General features: G+C 34.0%; 1 protein-coding gene across 1 annotated transcript in view; it reads left to right on the top strand.

The window, feature by feature from the left end:
* LOC148308509 (uncharacterized) overlaps nt 1-22,090 on the top strand; it is a 164,465-nt gene that overhangs the window by 114,478 nt on the left and 27,897 nt on the right. Inside the window, exons 5-6 of the mRNA XM_088261591.1 lie at nt 2,629-2,892; nt 20,801-20,986. Of these exons, the coding sequence (XP_088117717.1) occupies nt 2,629-2,892; nt 20,801-20,986 (450 nt within the window). The remainder of the gene's footprint in view (nt 1-2,628; nt 2,893-20,800; nt 20,987-22,090) is intronic.

Genomic DNA, 22,090 nt, shown 5'->3' with positions numbered 1-22,090 from the left:
TATTCCCTACTGTGATGGTTAGATAGTTAGTTTTTCTTTAGAAAACCCTTAAACGCAATAGGCTAATAATACAGTGTAATACGCACGTTTTTTACTGAAAATATTTTTCCTATCTACAAAGTTTCCTTTCACACACATCTTTCAAATACATTAGTTACACAAACTTCAAAAGTGTTTTGAAATCAGATTTCAAAGGGGGCGGAAATTCGATTCCAAAAAGCGAACCGTGCCTATCCGGATGTCCGGCACAGGAAATTAACTAGTGTCGAGAAAGGACTATTTCACTCTTTATTCCAATCAAAAGCCCAACTTCCTAACGACCATGAGACGCCTTCGTGTCACCACATTCATTTATCAAATTGTGAGATGAATTTAGCAATCTGCGAAGGCGTTGCAAAAGCCGTATATGTATTTCTCTGGTGCTTCGTATGAAAGACTCTAGTAAGATAAATCTTTACAAAAAAAATTGGCCTAAACATTTATTTATTTATTTGTTGAACGGCTTAAGCCTTTACCATAAAACATATATACAGTATCTAATATAAGAATACACTAATGAATACACTAATAGAGAAACAAAAAGTCTTAAACATAATAACAAATAGTCAGCACTGGTAAATACACGTCTCCTTCACACACTATCAGCGAGCAGCGAGAGAGAGTGAAACACAACGTTTAAATTTATCCATTATAACATGGAGAAGAAATGCTGTGAAAGTACAGACTTCAGTGTAGATAACAATATATAAATAAATCTATACTATCAAAAGCATTGGCTAACATGTGAAGCCGTGGAATCGGGGAGAACATGGCATAGTTTGCATTATGTACAAATACTGCGAATACAGATTTTTGCCTAGTACCTCTTCGACGCACGCTAAGCTTTATTTGATTTAATGTAATCATATCTTAAAGTTGCAACGAAATGTATCTTATTTTTTTTAAATTTAACACTTGAATATACCACTTAATGAGTTTTATTTATACATATGACTAGTTTCGAAAACTTACAGATGTTTTCATCGTCTGGTAAAAATTAAAACTTCTTCTTCTTCTTCTTTTTCTAGATCCAAAGGATCTGTTTGTGCATCCGCTTGTAGCTCTTAGGATGTTGACTCCCAGCTGTCTCTCCATATTTTTGGAATATTTGTGGAAGTCTGTCATCTGACATTCTATTTGCATGATCATTCCAGTATCGCCTTCGTTGTCGTGCCCACCTCACGATACCCTCCGTCTTACACATGATCCGGATGTCGGTATTTTTTACCCGGTCTCGGTATGTTATGAATCGGAGAGTCTTCATCTCAAAAGTTCTAAGTCGAAATTTTGTTCTAGAAGTATCTTGCCTCAACCCCATAAAAATTAAAACAATTAATTTAATTTTTATCAGAAGATGAAAACATCTATAAGTTTTCGAAACTAGTCGTATATATAAATAAAACTCATTAAGTGGTACATATATTCAAGTGTTTTTTTTTTAAATAATTAACGTGTCATTCCACAAAATTAATGCCGAATCAATAAATAATAGAAATATGTTTTGTTATGCCAGACGCTGCGAGCTACAAATCCGAAAGGAATTACTTTTTTAATATTTTTATTTGGGAATTTATCAGAGCAGTTAATATACATACATACATCATACATACACGCTGATTATTCTGACTTCTGACTCGACCACTTTTATGTATTTAAAATACTTGATCATGCCAATTTTTCTGTTTTCCTCTGCTTCTATTACCAACTACATTCGCCTTAAAATTTTGTTTAACTATCCTTTCTTCACTCATTAGATTCACACGTCCAAACCATCTCAACCACTTTTCTTAGTTTTATCGGTAATGTTTACCTCAACCTTGCATTCTTTCCTTATTGATAAAATAAGGTAGAAAGTAATTTAATTAAAGTCCAGGTGTTGTTATTTTATTGTAAAACCTTTATACTGTAATTTGTTTCTGTTTCTTTTGTTTGTAATGTTTATAATCTAATAAAAAAAAAATAAAAATTATAATAAATATAAAAATTTATATTAATATGTAAGTATTTCGGCTCAACACCGGCCATGCCTAAAGAGCCGTAATAAATATTGTAAAAAAATGTATGCATCTTTGAAATAAATAAATAAAAATCTTCACCATTTAAACATCTATCGTACCCAATAAACTAAATTATAAATAAATCACTTGTTTTTTACCACTTGACTATTATATTGTAACGAATAGTTTTTTAATCGTCTGTAGCTTCCGAAACTAGTCGTAACGAAAATCCGGTGTTTTTTTTATAATTTGACCATGTCTGAACACAAAGTGAATGTCGAAATAATAAATAACATCCCTATAATCTATATGCAATGCTGAATTTTTTTTCTTTTTTTTTATATATATTACTTACATAAGAGTATCATACTCGTGTAGATATTCCCGGTGAGTAATTTCCATAACTCATTTTAGAAGGTTATCAAGGTACCTACAAAAATAACATAATTTAAAACAAAGTTAATAAGAAAAGTAAAAAAATAAAAGCAAAGAGGGATATACATTGAAGATTATAAAAATGATAATAAATTAAACATATTCAGAACAATAGTAAAAAAAACCTTCTCTCACTGTTGTTTGTGTGTCCGCCCAGTCGCCGTACTACTGGCCTTGGCAGCAGCGCGGCGGGGCGGCGGGCGGCGCGGCGGGCGGAGCGGCGGGTGGCGCGGGCGCGGGGGCGGCCTCCCCGCCGGCCACGCACCCGGACAACGTGGAGTACGCCGTATACCTGTGCAAGCGCAGCAAGCGCAACCGGCAGCGCCACGTGCTCGAGGAGTACGAGGCGGAGGCGCTGGCCGGCCTGCGCCGCAACCTGCAGGCCAAGTGGGAGTTCATCACCATGCAGGCCAACGAGCAGGTAACCGACCCACACCCCACTAGCTTTACTATTCAACCCACAGGGCTTATAACCTGCAGGCCAAGTGGGAGTTCATCACCATGCACGCCAACGAGCAGGTAACCGACCCACACCCCACTAGCTTTACTATTCAACGCACAGGGCTTATAACCTGCAGGCCAAGTGGGAGTTCATCACCATGCAGGCCAACGAGCAGGTAGACGAACCCCCACCCCACTAGCTTTATTATTCAACCCAGTAAAATCGGGATACAATTTTGTTTCATATTTCTAATAAATTTCGCAACTTAGTTTAAAAAAAATTGCTTTGCAAAAGAGGGTCTGTCAAGAAGCCTAGATGCTTCTGTATCAGATCTGGGAATGCGGTCAGCTTTCAATATTCAACCCAATAAAATTAAAAATATTAACAAACATACATACATTACATATTTAAGGAATAACCCGCGAAGCTTCTATTTTAGAGGCTTATCGGCAGGTAAGATAGTAAGGAAAGGGAAGGCATATGTGAAACATATATTACAAACACCCAGACCAATTGAAAATGAATATTTCTTGAATTCATTCTGCAATTGATGGGAATCGAACCCGCAATGCCAGTTTCGCATTTGAGCGTCTACCCGACTACGCCACGGCGTGGTCTGGTAGGACAATCAACACAAAAAAAAGCCACTTGAGATCTACCCAAGCTTCTTTCCCTAACCGTCAGAATATTTAGAATTTTGTTTAAGTAGATAGTGTATTAATTGTATTAATTAGTCTTGATAAAGAAGCGGTTAGCTTCGAAACCGGTAGATATTATAATTAAGTTATAATAAAATATTTTTAGTGATTTTAAAACAAAGTAACATTATAATTATAAAATGGAAAATCACAAAGTTAGTGCTTGAAATATAAATTACATAATTTATTATAATTAAAGGAATAACATAGTAAAAGGGACAGTAAAAAATAACATTAAACACAACTAAGGTTGGTATAGAATGAAGCAAATATGAAAACAACATGTTGTATTTTATTATTTTAGGCACTGAACTGAAACCTGTAAAATTGAGAAATAACGCAACAATAATATTAATATATTATGTAATTCAATTTGAATAATATCGTTATACGAATACAATGCCAAAACGTGTCAAATTAAAGAGATGAAGAGGCTTCAATATTTTATCTAAATTAACAATAAATTAGGTTTTTTTCAGTTTTAAAATATTTTAAGCACATCAACGGTACATTTCATATTTTACAGTTACTGTGTGAGTGATATCAGTGGGTAGGTACCGACATTAATTTGTATCGCCTTTCGATACTTTAATTTAAAAAAAAAAACTAACTAACATCACCCCGCTTCACCACAGGGGTAGGCAGAGAAAATAGAACGTTACAAAATATTTTTGCTAGTTTTTTTATCGTTTAAATTCTCTTTGCAAAAATAAAAGAAAACTGACAAAAACATACTGCGAATATTAAAACCAACCGTCAACGAGGCATCAAACCACCCCGTCTGCCTTGGACAGCTCCGGTTCGGGACAATGGCGATTATTCTGCCCCTGATTAATTGCAAACTGTTGTTGTACCCTTCCGCATCTAGTGATAAATAAGTAATATGTTATACAACACTAAATTATTAAAACCGTCCGGGATCTACTTTGAAGCTCGCTGGTAACTTAGTGAGATTAATTATACTTCATGACACTTGGGCCGTTGTTTTTTGGTGTTTGTCTGCACCGGGGAATTATACACGGAACCTATTTATTGAACTACCTTCTGTAGAGAATTTTAATACAATAGGTGTCTAAACTTAAGATGAAACAACTATCTTTTTTATATAACATATCGCTCACTCCTTTCAACAACATCACATATAAAAAAAAAAGATTTTTAAGGGAGATCGTTTTTAATGTTTAAAACTATTATAATATGTATTAAAAACAAATATCAAGCCACTTATTGAACTTTTTACTGCGCAGAAAATATTTTTAGGTAAAACCTCAATGTTTTTCCTCCATTTGAAAAATATTTAGAATATAAAAAAATATATATTCAATAATACCTACCTTTTCTTCAAAATGCAAAACAACACTTTCTGCCCTGTAGCAAGTAAATATTAAGTTAAAAATATGCACTTTTGCTGGGATATGGTAAATTTTCAGGGCATTCCGAAAACATGCACAACTGAAAATTTACGATATTTTATATATGACGTTGTTAAAAGGAGTGAGCAATATACTCAATTTGATTCCATCAAAAAATGTTTGCAAACTACTGAATTTTAACATAAAAATCTCGGTGAGTAGTTATATACTAACATTACTAACACTTTTGTTAAAAAATATAAAAGTTCTGAATTTTCTTTATTTCCACCCTTCCCGATTTTCTTTCAGACTGTGGCTTTGGTCCTTGTCGGTCCCAGTAAAATCGATTCGGCCTGTCCTTTAAAACAATAAACCATCCCTGCTTTGAAACAGTGCCAGAGGACTCTTCAGTCTTTAGAGTGTCACATCTTTTGTCCTAAACGTTCGTGGATGTGTAGGTATGGCATAATACTAAGAGCCCGACAGAGTTGTGAGTTAGGTTAGATTATCTCGCAAAATGACATCTCTTCTTTGAATGGAATGTGAGACACGATAAGTACTTAGAGAAACTGAAGCGCAGTCGATAAAAAGCTGTGATAAATTGGAGAAGGGGTATATTTTTAACTTAATATTTATCCGCTACAGGGCAGAAAGTGTTGTTTTTGCATTTTGAAGAAAAAGTATTGTTCAATTATTTTTGTAGATATACCTACTAAATATTTTTCAAATGGAGAAAAAAACCGTCAGGCTTTACCTACAAAGATCTGTTGCACACTAAAAAGTTCAATAAGTGGCTTGATATTTATTTTTAAAACGTTGTATCATATTTTTAAACTTTAAAAACGTTCTCCTGAAAAATCAAGTTTTTTGATTTATGACGTTCTTGAAAGGAGTGAGCGAAATATGAAAGAAATATTACGTATATTCCGAAAGCTGCAGCATTTTTTTCTATAATTTTATATTGTATTGTAATCTTCTGATATTTATTTTGTATTTGAGTGTGTCTAAATATTTGTTCACAAATCTGGGTTTCCGGCTTGGAAGTTATTTATATTGATATCTCAATATAGATGAAGAAGACCTTCAGTATTCTTCTGAAAGATTGTGAATTATATTAGTTAGATTTTTCCAAAATATTTTGAATTACAATTATATTATAAATAAATAGTTTGATGAGAATTTGACAGCCTGGGTATTTAAGGCTAACGACCTATCATTGGCTGGCTTAAGTGACAATTTTTAGGCATAGATATCGCGTATAAGGTTTATTGTGAAAAAACATTTTGGGTTATCACATACAGCTTACATTTATTCAACTTTTTGATTTTTTTAGCTGTCAATCATTTGTAAAATGGTGAATGTTACACGTGTTTAGTGATTACTTAACTTGGTCATAAGCCCTGTAAATGCCTAGACCTCAATATTCTTCTTCATCTTTGTTGAAATGCTAATATAATAGATTTGTTTACGTCTAAATTACATTAAACGAAATCTTTATTTAAAAACAACAAATAAGTTTTAAAGTTTTTTTGTAGATAATTTGTGGCACATTTTATAAAACTAAAAACTTAAAACGTAACTTACATGTCCATCCCTTAAATGACAAGGTTCTTGTCGAAACAAAAAGTAAATAGTAAGAAAAAGTAAGAAAAAGTACCATAAATAAAAGTGTCTAATGTTCCACTCACCTCCGTAGTGTAATGGTCAGCACGCTTCGCTACCATTCCGGAGGTCCCGGGTTCAATTCCCAGGGGGGGGGTTTAAGTAAATAAAAGTGTTTTTTTCACTCTTAATATTTATTCAATATTGCCCTGGACTGGTGGTATCTGAAGCGGGGGGCTGATCACCTTTCCTTCATGTTTTAACGATCAAGATAACACTGCGTTTATATGATGCAGTGCCCTATGCACAATTGGCGTGCGGATAAGGGATTGAAGGTGAAGAAAAACAATGTTCTAGTTTTATTATTTTAAGTTATTTATTTTAAAATGTTTTCTTTTGAAACTTGACTAGTTTTACAGAATAAATCTAAAATAAATCAGTTCACTTTTGTATAGGTACTTTGAATGATTGGCATATCGAGTAAGCTGACGAACAAAATGTAAAATTGTCGTAAGGAAACGTTGCTATTTCTCAAAGTATGTATGAAGTTCTGAGCCATAAGGCAAATATGTGTTTTGAAGATTACTGCTTTTCTCAGAGCATCGTTTGAGATGTAGAGTAACGTCTGTGTGTGAATGAAAAACTTGAATCCTTCTGAAATACTTATTTTAGAAGTCTCGTCACAAGGAACGGATAGTGCCTATGACTTATGTGATTAAGGTCTACAGCATGATTTTATTATGTACATAAATATCTATCAAGTTTGCTTACTAAGTAACTATCACGCCGTTTCTCTGCAGAGGTAGGGAGAGAGATTAAAACGCCACACCTTTCTGTCTTTGCAAACACTCTTCATGCATCTTCTCATACATACCCGTCGAAAAGACATGAATAATGTTTCTATTAATACGTTTAAGAGAAATATTGTTGATGTCTATTTGACTAGTTGATAAAGAAAATTTCTATTATTCGATAAAAACATTTAATGTAAGTTTATTACAAAGTTATACTTTTATATACATGACAGTTATTTTTATTTTTAGATTACTTAAGTGAAAACCTCTAATTGGAATGTTATTTTTTTAATTTTATTATATTGTGTTATTTTTGTTAAATATATTGTTAGTTTTCCAATAAAATAAAATAAAATATTCTGTTTCCTGACCAGACCACTTTCAAGTATTTGACATACTAAACTATAATATTTCAGCTTTTCTTGATCTTCTTCTGCTTCTATTTCCTACTACATTCGCATCATAAATTCGTTTGAATGTTCTTACCTCACTCATTCGTTCTACATGTCCAAACCATCTCAACACACCTTTCTTAATATTAACGATAATGCTTATCTTAGCCTTGCATTCTCTATTATTTCACCATCTGAACATATTTTTCATTTGGTCTCACATTTCTCTGAAATTATGAAAAGGAACGCATTTCGACTGCATTCAGTTTACTTTCATCATTTTTGCCATCACTATGCTTCACTTTCATTTATTAGGGTTTAAAAAAAATAATAAATGTTTTCATCATCATCATCTACATCAAATTATGAGAAGTGAAATGCAAACAAAATTAGTAATAAAACTTATTTATTACTCATCAATAATATAATTATAAAATTGTATTAATAAATAAAACAACATGCTGTAGATTAAAGTCCTAGTCGTTCGAACGATGATTGAAAATTCTGCATCTCACATCAATTTTCCGATTTTGTTCCCAAGGGGTGTTTCATTTTTATCTCCGGACTCCAATCCGTCGGATTCCCTCGACGCTGTTTTACGACGAAAATATAAAGGAGTTTCCTCTCAAACTTTCTTAAAGTCCGCACCCGTCTTTATCGGATCGACCGTTAATTCTTTTGGGGTTGAAAGTTAATAACTCGATTACTTAAATATGAACCCCGTGTATTCAATTAGGCGCTTGAGTGATAAGCAATTTGATCACAAATTGAAATTTAAAAAAATAACAATTTATTATTATCAGACACTGGATTATTCACCCCTACGAATAATAAGTCACCCTTATTCAAATTGAATAAATATAAATATTACAGTGAAAAATCACTTATATTTATTTTACCCCCCTTGGGAATCGAACCCGGGACCTCTAGAACGGTAGCCGAGCGTGCTGACCATTACACTACGGAGGCATTTTTTCACTGTAATATTTATTCAATACTACCCTGGACTGGTACCTGAAGCGGAGGGCTGATCACCTTTCCTTCATATGTAAACGATCAAGATAACACTGCGTATATATGATGCAGTGCCCTATGCACCATTGGGGTGCGGATAAGGGTTTTATTATTTTATTATTTTTTATTCAAATTGAGCAAGTAATATTTATATTCTTCACAAATTTCTTAACAGGTGGCGTTAATGTCAGTCATACTTCCAAATCAATTGATGTACAAGTATAGATTAAAATAACAACTATTTACTTTTTTCCACATGAATTTTATTTGACCAGCGTACTGACCAGTCTGACGATGTCGGTTACGACGAAACCCGGTTGCTAGTCAAATAAAATTCATGTGGAAAAAATTACATAGTTTTTATTTTATTCTATAAAATGCAGTTCCACCAAGAAATGTCAGTACAAAACTTAAATGATATACAAAATCCAAAAAAATAATGTAATATAAGTTTTTTTTAAAACTTCAATTTCAATCTTGATGATATTTCAATATGGATTTTCAATAATAGGGAGAATGGTGAAGGTTACACAAAAGTATAAAATGATCGCTGAAACCAGCCAAATGCCAGGCCGTAAGCTCTGGGATGCTCAGACTTCCATTTTCTTTCTTAAAAAATTGAAAAATAATACATATTTCATATCAAGTTGAAACACCTTTAAAAATCAAATAAAAAAGTAACACACTAACAATCACGTCGACGCCCCGTAGGGGTAGGCAAAGAGAATAGAACGCCACACCAATCTGTCTTTGCAAACAATCTTTGACTCTTCCACATTCATGCATCTCAAACATACTCGCTCATTATTCCGACTCCTGACGTGACCGAGCAATTCAAGCATTTGAAATACTTGATCACGCCAAATTTTCCTCGGTCTTCCTCTACTCCCATTTCTAACTACAATCATCTCATAAATTTGTTTAATTGTACTTTTTTCAATCATTCCATTCATATGCCCAAACCTTCTCAACACGCCTTACTTAATTTTATGAATTATACTTATCTCAGCCTTGTATTCTTTCCTGATACATATAACCATTCGAACTTCTTCTTCTTCTTCTTGATGAGCCTACTGCTGGATATAGGCTTCTTCCCTTTCTTTCCATTTCCTTCGGTCGGTTGCTGCTTGCAGCCAGTTTTTACCCCCCACAGCGACTATGTCGTCAGACCATCTCTTTCGGCTCTTCCGACACCTCTTTTGGTTTCCTAAGAACTCCATCGTAAAATTCTTGGGCTCCTTCCACCATTCAAACACCTATCATATATCGCTTTGCCGCACATTCGTCGGAGGGATCGCCGGAGACCTAAGAGATTCATCGGCCAACATTTAGACCAGTTAATCTTTGGCGTGCTAATGATCGAAGCTACCACATACCTACTATCATTAGATTTATATATCGTAGTCATACAGGAGAAAGTGACCAAGTGCATTTTTTTACAAAAACGTGATCATTGACTATTTGAAATCTTACTAGCTTAATATTGCTCTGAAAAAAAACCCGAAGGATTTTAAACTTGGTTGTATAATATATTGACTGGTGAAAATGACTAACTGCATTGATGTTTATTTTCTTGCCAAGCAAGAGTGACTCAGGCCGTCCTGAACATTTCACGTTTTGTTAATTGGTCACTTTTTCCTGTACAACTACGATATGAGAATACAATAAATTGAAATTGTCTTAATATGGGTTACAATAAGCCAATACTTTAGAGTGGTGACGTAAAAGGGGGGTAGTAAAGGAGGGTGGGGGTCCACAATATAATATACGGAACTACACATGCTTTTAGTGATATTTTGCTATTCAATAAAAACCCTTTACGCAACCCTTGCTCAGAGCTCGCCTTTATGAAATGTCAAGATTTCCAATAAAATTGAACAGTGCTAAGGGTTGGCATTTGGTAGTCGACTTATCCTTCCCGGCATCCCTTTCATTCCGATGTAGGGGGCAGTGGAACGAGGGAGATGGCATTCTGTAGACTGTGGACCTTAAGTCAAGCTGCCTTCGATATTCAATTTCTTTTGTGCCAAATATTTAACGTTATATTTTATCGAGCCTTATTTACATACAAAGTGTATATTAGTACGTTCGTGTATGGGACTGTTTTATCGAATATACACCATCTAAGGGAAGGTCAACTAAATACCGGCATTTATAAAATAAAATAAAGTGAAACCATATCCGCTCCCTATGGGGGGCATGTGGAGTCCACAAACTGTCTCCAAGCTTTTCTGTCGGCTGCCAGCTCCTTTGCATCCTTTCGAGTCAGATCCGCGTTCCGAAATCCTGACGAGAACTGCCGACGAATTGTCATCAGTGGTCGTCCTGGGTGGCGCGAACCTGTTGGTCAAACTAACTGAATCGCCTTTTCTTGACGACAGTTGTGACCAAGATTTGCTACGTCCTACTTCTTATCTCTTCAGTCAATTTAATATTGCACAAATGTAAAACAACAGCAGCGTTAAATCATTATATGTACGTGGGTAAAAAAAAAACTTAATAAACTTTCGGAAAACTTAAAATCCATAAAAAATTATCAAACCTTTATAACTAAATTTAAAAAACATATAAAACTCGCCTCAATCTAAACTCCACACCGAGGAATATTTTTTTTTTTCATTAAATTTACTTTTCTTATAATTTGCTTTGTTTATAAAAAAAATGTAAAACGAACTCCCTCTCTAAACACAAGGATCTACTTTATTAGAAAGTTAGAAACGTTATATTTTCAATGTTTTGTATTTTTACGAACTAATTTGTATATTTTAATATGTATTTTGTAAAAAAAAAATATTTCAATTAAACATAATTTTTTTTTTAAATCCTCACAAAGTCAAACCACCGCACGCCTAAAATTATTCGCAGACACCTTTTCTCAAAGCTAAATACACTGCCGCTCTGGGCCCTTGTAAGGTGCCATGACATTTATAATAATGAAAAAAAATCCGTGTTATAAGTGAAACTTACAAAAAAAAATATAAGAGAGTTTTAATGTAAAAGGCAGAGAGAAGGGAGATCGTCTTAAAGCCAATTTAACGATTAAAAAATTGAATTATAAATATTCTGTCAAAATTTACACTGTCTACACTGTTGGCGCTTCAATTGGTAATACTGAACGTACGCCGGAACGTAAAGCTCTCCTTCCCCTTCTCTCTACGTCATATCTTTCTTCTCTCTCATGTAACGAAATCCGTCCGTAATCATATCTGAAATACATCGCATCATTGCTTGTCATAAAGAATTTTTTTCATGTTTTTTTTTTAAAATAAGTAATCTACCCTCAGTACGGGGTATGATGAAATGTACAGAATTAAACAAATAAAGGATGAAATATCTGTACTTTAAATCCAAGAAAAACGACCAATCGGTGACGTCATCGAGTATAACGTCATCAACTGTGACGTCATCGATTTTTTTTCCACAATAATAAAAATTGCAAAACCTGAAACCCTTATTGCGTCTTCGTACTGTTATTGCGCAGTTTACGCACCCTGTTGACGCATTTCATATTGAAAGCGAGGAAGTGACGTCATTGAAAACATGTACGCACTGGATTCGACAGCTCTCCCGCAAACTTTTCACAACCTTTCAAATACGTGATGACGCAATACTGTAATGTTTATTGTTGTATGAAATTGAATTGAATTATTAAGGCCCAATAAATCGCTACTTAATTTTTTTTAAATCCAGGTAATATTTGACGTTATTGAATTTTTTACTTAACCTGTTACCCGGGCGGTCCGCTGTCCAATTACGCAACTTGTAACGGGCGCGAATACTGATTCACTTCGTGTCTTAAATTCATGTCGAGACATGTCGCTCACTCCTTTCAAGAACGTCATTAATCAAAAAACTTGATTTTTCAGAAGAACGTTTTTAAAGTTTAAAAATATAATACAATGTATTAAAAATAAATATCAAGCCAACTTATTGAACTTTTTACTGTGCAACAGATCTTTTTAGGAAAAACTGAACGTTTTTTCTCCATTTGAAAAATATTTAGTTCATTCAAAAAAATAATTAAACAATACCTTTTCTTCGAAATGCAACAACAACACTTTCTGCCCTGTAGCGGGTTAATATTAAGTTAAAAATATGACTCTTTTGCTGGGATATAGTACATTTTCTGGGCATTTTTAAAACGTGCACAACTGGAAATTGATGATTTTTTATTTATGACGTTCTTGAAAGGAGTGAGGGATGTATGGATGACTATTACCTTTGTTGTTCGAAAAATATACGTCCATATACATATATAATACAATAAACATATATTTCAAGGACGTATTTATATGTCCTACCCGTACCCGATATTGTTTACGTTTAACGTATTTATGCGTCCCGCCCCAACAGGTTAAAACGCGGTTTTTGTTTTGAAAAAATAAGTATTTTTCGAAATAAATATATGGTTTTGAAAGAGTTATTGAAATGTAAGAAGTTAAAAAACATTATAAAAATATTTTTTCAATATATGTTCTAATAAAAAACAAATTCCAATATATAATACATATTACTGAAAACTACGCTTAGATTGCTTGACTCTGGCCAATATCTGTACCCGACGGATTCTCCAGTTCTTTGGACACGTTGCGCGTGGCAATGAGGATAGCCTGGAACGACTAGTTGTGATCGGTAGCCTGTAGGGAAAGAGAGGGAGAGGAAGATCCCCACACGATGGACCGATCAAATTAAGGCAGCAGCAGGCACCTCAGTGGTTGGAGCGCTACGTGCAGCGCAGTCAAGGGATAACTGGAGAAGAGTCATTGCTTCTGCAAGGGTCACAACCCTCAGCAATGAGGAATAAGACGGAGAAGAAGAATTAATGAAAAAATACGCGCGGAAACACGTCTAGCCCCCTAGCGCAGCCGATCCCCTTCTGAATTTGAACGTATGAGATCTCAGCCTTAAACTCACAACATTTTGAGTGTTTCCAAATACTTGTTACACAAACACACCCAAAATTTTGTAATGGTCAAAATAAGGGTTGCATAAAAAAATGCAAATCAGGTTTTCAGGCGTTTCTCAGTATGTCAAATAATCCGGGTTCAGATCTTATAAAAGGGTTTCTGACAAATAAAAACTTTATAAATCCAATCATAGATGGCTATTGTGAACACAATCACGGAACGAATTGAGATGGATCATATATTATATGACTTTGAAATATGAATTCTTGGTACCTACTTGGATACATAAAAATGTCATTAATATAAACCATAGATTATTATATTTTGTTTATATTAAAAGCACTGTTAACTTTGTGTTATGGTAATATAACACTCTCCTTATCATTCATCGTTCACTCTGGTAATACCACTTTAAATTATTTCTTTGTTTAAATGTCAGACCGTAACAATTTCATTTTAATGACCTGATGATGGAATGATTATTCTGAATCCGGTAGTCACGAATAAGTGTTTATTAGCGTTTATTAATGTGGTGAACTCTACCGACAAGACACACAAGGTGGCTTGGTGGGTCTCGGCAAAAAAATATTTCATAAATGTTTTATAATTGTTCTTTTAAATATATGTGTATAATTTATGTAAATAAAAAATCAATAAAAACAAATTTAAAATTAAAAAAAAAAATTACACAATGTGAACGATGAAAAAAAAAGAGTGTCATAGATATTTAGTTATAATGGCTCGGGTTCCTTTTCAAATTTGAATATTTTTTCATAAAGTCGTTTGTTCCCTCATGAATATGAATTCGAACATCGAATTCGTTTCCGGAACGCGCGCGAACATTTACGAGTAATTACAAAATGGCGCTTATTGTATTACATAACAGGGCATTGTTCATTTGCTAGTCGGAAAGTCGATGCTTGGTTTTGACATGCCCACGATCGAAATGTAAAATGGCGATAATTTCCATTCCGGAATATCCCCCCCAAATTTTCGTGCTCAAAATAAATATACGATTCGGAACAAAGACTGGCGTTCTGGTGAATTCTATTCTAAATGCTAAGTGCCGGCCATTGTGTTACTGAAGGAAATTTGTAAATAACTTCTAATCCCTTAGGAAGAGCTCGGGCATATAAGCCCGGGAACATTAATTTCATTTCATTTACGTAGCATTACAATAAACTTTTCGGGCGTTTAGGTTACAAGGCATTACTCGCGCTGGCCAAATATTCAATTCCCAGATCGTAGGGACGTCGCGGAGTTCGTAATTGCTAATTACTTTCTGGATTATCTCTTAATTCGCGAAATTGAACATTTGCTCGTGGATTATTACCCGAACTCTTAAAACATCTAAAAAATTGGCCTTTGTAATGAAAAGTCAGAACAAAAAATTAGTTTGAATTGGATCCCATTTTTTGTATCCTACCCAACCGTTTTAGTGCTGAGATTTTTTCTCATGTATGCTAAAATGATTGTATTATAAATATTACATTATTCAGAATATTTTTAGGTGTGTCCAAATTGTGAATAAAGATTTCGACGCAATAAAAAATGTCGTGTATTTATATTTAACCGTTTAAGTGTTATTTTTCTTTTATGTCTGCTAAAATTGCTGAAGATTTTTTTGCAAAAGTTATCCATAATCAACAACATTTTTCTCGAATAATGACCGATTTTGTTTTTCTGGCTGGTGTTGGTGGAGAACATTTCAAATTACTAAAAACACAGCATTTTGTTATAAACATACTTATAGATAGTACCTACTTTCAAAAAATGTCACTTAAGAAAATTTTCATCCAGAAGGATTTGTTAAAGTCATTTGAAATTTTCTCGTCCCGTGAGTTTTCACTCTCGATGGTAAGCATCCTTCGATTGGTAAACATTCTCATTTCATCGTCACTATCACCATTTTGAGTATTACGATCGCTTCCAACATCGCTGTTGGATAAACCCGACATTGTAAGGGTGAAAACAATAGGTTTTTTTACAATAACTGTAATTCTATTTTTCACTCAAAATGAGTTCAATTTGAAATGGAATAAATCAGTATATCGACGGGCCGCTCTTTTATCATTGTATACCAGAGTCGATATATCGATTCACAGCATTCTTACGGTTAAGTCATTATTGTTTTCAACATATTGCGGTCGCATGTGCTTAAAAACTGAATCAAACATGCCTTTTCCAAGATGTCGTTTTGTTTGTCTTGTTAGAAGTCTTACGTTATTTTCAAAGAGAATTTATGAATAACTTGAAAGAGATATTCCAATTTTTTCTCTTTGTCTATTGTATTTTTTATTGGTTCAAGGTTAAGTCACATTACGCACAAGATAATTTTGATTTTATTAGAGTTTACATAGATGTTTAAAATTTACATAAATAATGTATTCAAAATACAATGCTTAAATTCATCTGCAATATAACCATGGACTGGTACCTGAAGCGGAGGACTAAACACCTTTCCTTCATCTGTTAACGATCAAGATATCACTGCGTTTATATGATGCAGTGCCCTATGCACCATCTGGGGCGGATTACGGTTTAATGAAGTGGAGAAATTCATTCAATGTAAATTCATTTTGTCAGAATAAATATTTTTTAAAATCGTAGTTTTCAACCTTTGTTGTGTATGAAATGTACAATTTTATCTAGCGACCCACCAGTCTGATAAAATAAAATGAAAGTGTAAAAAACTACAAAGTTGCTATTTTGTTTTGTAAAATGTAATTCCACCAAGAAATGTCAGTACAAAATTTAAATAAAATATATGATGTATGGACGTGAACCGACGCAAAAAATTTACGAATCTATAGAGCTTTTACACCACATTTCTAAGGTACCTTCTGCAGTATGTACCCCGCATTTTCCACTACCTTGCGTTTCGATTTATTTCCAGTGTTGGGGGTGCAATATATTATTTCCAAGGCATGAGTTGTGTGTCGTGTACTCGGTAGCTAACACATTTCCCCCTAGTATGAAAATATAAGGGTTTTTCAATATTCCATTGCTTACCCTCGTAAACATATTGCCCTGCAGTAATAAGTAATGTAAGTACAATATTCTGTGTAAGGTTCGTGTTATATTCATTAAGTTCATCGTGAATATTGATCACCACGCTTGACTGTACGAAAGAAACAACCTTTTGAATAAAGAAACTCATATTTCTAAAGTCATGTCACTCAAAACGTATTTGATTACTATCCTTAGCTGGTTCCTGCACAACCTTTTTATGATGAATTTCTTATAAACATTTTACTCAAACATAAGCTAGAATTGCCACAAAAAGATAACGGAAATCAATTGATGATATATTTTTTTAATTAAACACTTGAATATACCATTTTAACGAGTTTTATTTATATATGCGACTAGTTTCGAAAACATACAGATTTTTTCATCTTTTGGTAAAAATTAAAACTAGATTAATTTTTAGATTAAAAATATTTTTTACCAGAAGATGAAAACATCTGTAAGTTTTCGAAACTAGTCGCATATATAAATAAACTCATTAAAGTGGTATATTCAAGTGTTTAATTTTTTTTTAAATAATCAATACGTCATTCCACAAAGTTAATGCCGAATCAATAAATAATATAATTTAATGACGTTTATGGTTTTTATTTTTAACGACGTAAAGTAAAATTCAAGCAAAAAATTATGAGTATCATCATAATATTTTTTATTCATTTTGATATCCCAACAAAGATGACAAAGAATATGGAATTCTAAGTATTTACAGGGTTTACGAACTGTCATAGGCTCTTTTAAGTGAAAACTTAATGCACGTGTAATATTCGCCATTCTACCCATGATTGACAACCACACTAATTAAATTTCGGAAGCTATATTTATGCTTCAATTGAAAAAATGTTCTATTTGATACTTCTTCGGCGAAATCTATGGTTTATTATTTTTTTATATGTATTAGTATTACAAGAATTATAATTATATTATTAAACAAGTAATACGATGAAAATCTGATAATCTGTGTATTTATAGGGCTTATGACCTGTCATTGGCTGGCTCAAGTAACTAATTTAAGGCATACATTTGACATCTTGACATCTCAACCTAGACGAAGAAGAAAATGGAAGTTTAAGTATTTACAGGCTTTATCACTTTACATACGTGCATCATTCACCATTCTACCCATGATTGATGCACGCGTGTAAAGTGATCACTTAACCAGCCTAAGACGGCCGTCAGCCCCGTAAATGGCCATACTTCCATATTCTTCTTCATCTCTGATGAGATGTCAAAAATAATATGAAAAATAATTCCTATAATTGGAGATAATCTAGATTTGCGAATAGGTATTTGGACACACTAAAAAATCTTGTTAGTGAATTTTAGTCACTCGAATTGCCGCGCAAAAGAAAATGGTCTGACGTCATAGGTTTTTTTTTCGTTCTTCTTTGTGATCGGGAGACAACTACCTCTGCATATATTTTCAACTGTCACCCCGTAAATGTATACACATGTCGCGTTAAGGTTATAAGGGCCTCGTATAGTAATATTACATTTGTTCATAAGTGCGTTTTCCCGCGTACGCTCTCAAGCATATGTACGTGTCAGTCGTCTCCATTTTTATCACTCTATTTTTTTATTTCAAAGCTTGGGAATATTACTTCCATGAAAGAATATTATTTTCAAGCCGTCAAAATCATAATTTTGTTTTTTATTATATATAATATATTACGAACGATCTCCGTAATATAACATACATTACGATTTTGTAATTTTTGACGTCTCAATATAGGTGAACAAGAATATGGAGGTCTGGGTATCTACAAGGCTTATGACCTGTCTTAGGCTCATTAAGTGATCGCTTCATACGCCTACAATATTCACCATTCTACCCATAATTGACAACCACTTAACTCAAATTTTTAGATCTCCTACATGTATTATTTTTTTATTTATTGAACGGCTAATGCCTTTAACATAATACATATATGCAGTATGTAATATTAAAATACACTAATACAGAAACAAAAATTCTTTTACATAAGATAATGATAAAATAACAAATAGTAAGCACTGGTAAATACACGTCTCCTTCACACACTATTAGCGAGCAGCGAGAGAGAGTGAAACACAGCGTTTAAATTTATCCATTATAACATGGAGAAGAAATGCTGAGAAAGTACAGATTTCAAGGTGGATAATAAATATATATAATTAATCTAATGACGCTGTACATGTGAGTTCACTAGAGCTATTCATTGTTGGATTAGAGAAAGCTTTTATTTAGCAGAGACCCTTTTTTATTTGGATGTATGAAAGATCTAATCCGGATTATGTTACATACGGGGAATCGTCTGAAAACATAATATAAATGTTTTATGCAGCTTATAATTTGACCAGATTTGAACAAGTATTTGGACAGTAAATGTTATGATTTTGCCGGTTATAAAAAATTGATACTTTGATTTTGATTAATACGAAAAAAATATAGGTATTTATTTTAGTAACAACGCACGTAAAATTTATATCTCATCCGTAGGGTGAATAATCTAGTGTTCGATATAATAAATAATATTAATATTTTAAGTAATAATTCTCTATGTATATATAACTGTATAAAATAACGTAAATCATTGTAAAAAAATAAAATTCACATTTGATATTTATTTGAACATACGTCTGACGACGTGTTTAGAAATGAAGGGTTCCTTTTGTTAGGAGTCAGGATACATCTCACTCAGAACCCTTCCCTTAAAAGGTTCTTTTTAGACTTCCTTTTTCACCCTTTATTCTATTACGGGGATGGTCTTTCCAGCCTGAAACACCACTCGTGGCCTTGTACTTTTTCTTACTTTTTACACTTCATTGTTCAAATTACACGAGCCTTGTGTAAGGATTCACCCTTTCTTCACTTCCTGAAATACTTGAGTAAAAAATACGTGGTAGTTTCGTTTATATTGACATGTATTTTAAAAATACATTTATGTATTTTTTCAACTATTTTCAGTATCAAAAATAATGTTTTATTTATTAATTTGGCATTTACTTTCTTGAATGACATGTTAATTATTTTTTATAACATTAAACACTTGCATAATACCACTTAATGAGTTTTATTTTATAACACATGACTAGTTTAGAAAACTACATATGTTTTTTTTATCTACAGGTGAAAAGTAAAAACGTTTGGATAAACATTTGTGAGTTTTACTATTCACCTGTAGATGGAAATATCTATAGTTTTCGAAACTAGTCGTATGTAATGAAATAAACTCATTAAGTAGTCATAAAAGTGCGTATTTAAAAAAATATTAGTCATTTTATGCCTGAAGTGTTTTTTGTTAGTATCATATTACATTAAGTCTGAAAAAAGCACTTTCAGACGATTTTCGAATCGAAATGCAAACGTTTATAAGTTCTAATGATAAATAAACCTATGAAAGATCAACTTTACAAGAAAATTTTCAATTAAACGCCATGAAATATTGAATAAATAATTATTGTGGATTTTGATAAATGCCAAGAAGAGTAAAATCTTTGATTGTGTTGGATTTTTCCAACATAAATATAATTGAAAATCTATCAGCAATCTGTAGGAATCGGCTCTCCAAAATTGACTGCACTACGGTGTAAAAGCTCATTTTGTCCATAAATTCAGGTATGGTTTCGAGACGAAAAAATGGCATCCACGTGCCATCAACCTTATATAATAGATGCCAAGAGGAGTAAAATCTTTGATTGAGTCCAAATGAGATCATATTTAATATTAATTTGTGATATTACTAATAAACAAAGGTTTTTTGCAAAACGAATATACAACAAAAAAAGTTTTGTTTCAATTAATCTGTTCGATACTGTATCTATTTCCTAATGTTTCCAAATCTTTGATCATTAATTCTGGGGTCGTCTCCGCTAAGGCCTTATATAAATAACTCCTTAGTGTAGACAAACCCATAATTTGTGAACAAAGATTCGGAAACATTAAAAATTGTGAATAATCCCGGGGTAAAATATAAGTTAAATTAAAAAAATTATATTCTCAGGCGTCAAATAATTTGAGATGAATCTGAATACATTTCCTGAAGGTCTCTGCTAATCCAGACGTTCATATTATTCTGCTTGTATGACGAGATATCAATACCTTTTTTCTGATTTTCTCAGGTGAAATTGGCCAAAGAGCGCAAGAAGGGCGACAAGATAGTGAGCGACAGCCAGGAGCGCGCCTACTGGAGGGTGTACCGCCCCCCGCCCGGGGTGCTGAGCGCCCTCGAGTCGTGCCCCATCCCGAGCCGCTGCCGCAACGGGCCCCGCTCGCGCAGGCGAGACCTGGAGCACTGCAAGAAGGAGGTACACCAACAACATTATATACTTACTCGATTGGATATACGAATCAGCTTGCATAGTGTTCTCAATTCAAATACAGTCTTCTTCTCTGTCTTACTCCTCATTACTGAGCGTTGTTACCCTTGTCTACCTGTGCAAGGAATACTCCCACGAGAACATTCGCTTCTGGGTAGCAGCCAACAACTTGAGCCAGCCAACAATACAGCGCAAAGTCAGCGAGATCTTTGAGTGAGTCTGCGGTCATAATCCTCTTCTCCGTCGTAACTCTACATATCTTTTTTTATGTGCGTGTCATGTCGAGTCTTTCTGATGTCGACTATCACTTGAGAGTAATTGTCCTTGTCTTGGGCAGCTCCAAAAAGCGCCTCGACTATCTTGATCTCCGTAGAATCTCGTATATTCCGGAGCTATGAAATCTGCCTTCTGCCCACGCCTCGTCTTCTTTTTCCCCGTTTTAGTCCTCATTACTGAGGGTTGTGACTCTTGTTAAAGCAATGAATCTTCTCCAGTTATCCTTTGACTACGCTGCACATAGCGTTCCAACCACCGAGGTGCCTGCTGCTGTCTTAATTGGTCGGTCCATCGTATGAGGGGTTTTTCTCTCCCTTTCTTCCCTTTCAGGCTACCAATCACAACCAATCGTTCCAGGATATCCTCATTGCCACGCGCAACGTGCCCGAAGAACTGAAGAATCCGTCGTGTACAGACACTGAGTCAAACCATCCAAGTGCAACTCCTGGACGAATGGACTCGTTGTTGCGTCTAGCTGTCCATGGAATTCGGAGCATGCGCTTCCAACACCACATTTCAAATGCGTCAATTTGTCTCCTTTCTGCTGCTTTTATGGTCCATGTTTCAACAGCTTATAGAAAAATGGAGTAAACCAAACGCCTGACAAGCTTTATCTTGGTACTGTTACTCACACCCCGGTCTTTCCAGGTTTTGTCTAGCTTAGACATGGCACTTTTGGCAATGGCGATACGATGTCTGATCTCTCCTTGGCAAGTTCCTTTATTGCTAATTTGAGATCCGGTTTCTCAAATTAGGAATATCATCCCAGATTCGAATAATATTCCGGAACCGGCAGTCACTAAGTACCTAGTGTTT

Source organism: Brachycentrus maculatus, unplaced genomic scaffold (genome assembly GCF_059751285.1).
Source record: "Brachycentrus maculatus isolate JH-2025_06_01 unplaced genomic scaffold, ASM5975128v1 h1tg000159l, whole genome shotgun sequence".
Lineage (NCBI taxonomy): Eukaryota > Metazoa > Arthropoda > Insecta > Trichoptera > Brachycentridae > Brachycentrus > Brachycentrus maculatus.
This window is presented reverse-complemented; position numbering and strand designations above follow the sequence as displayed.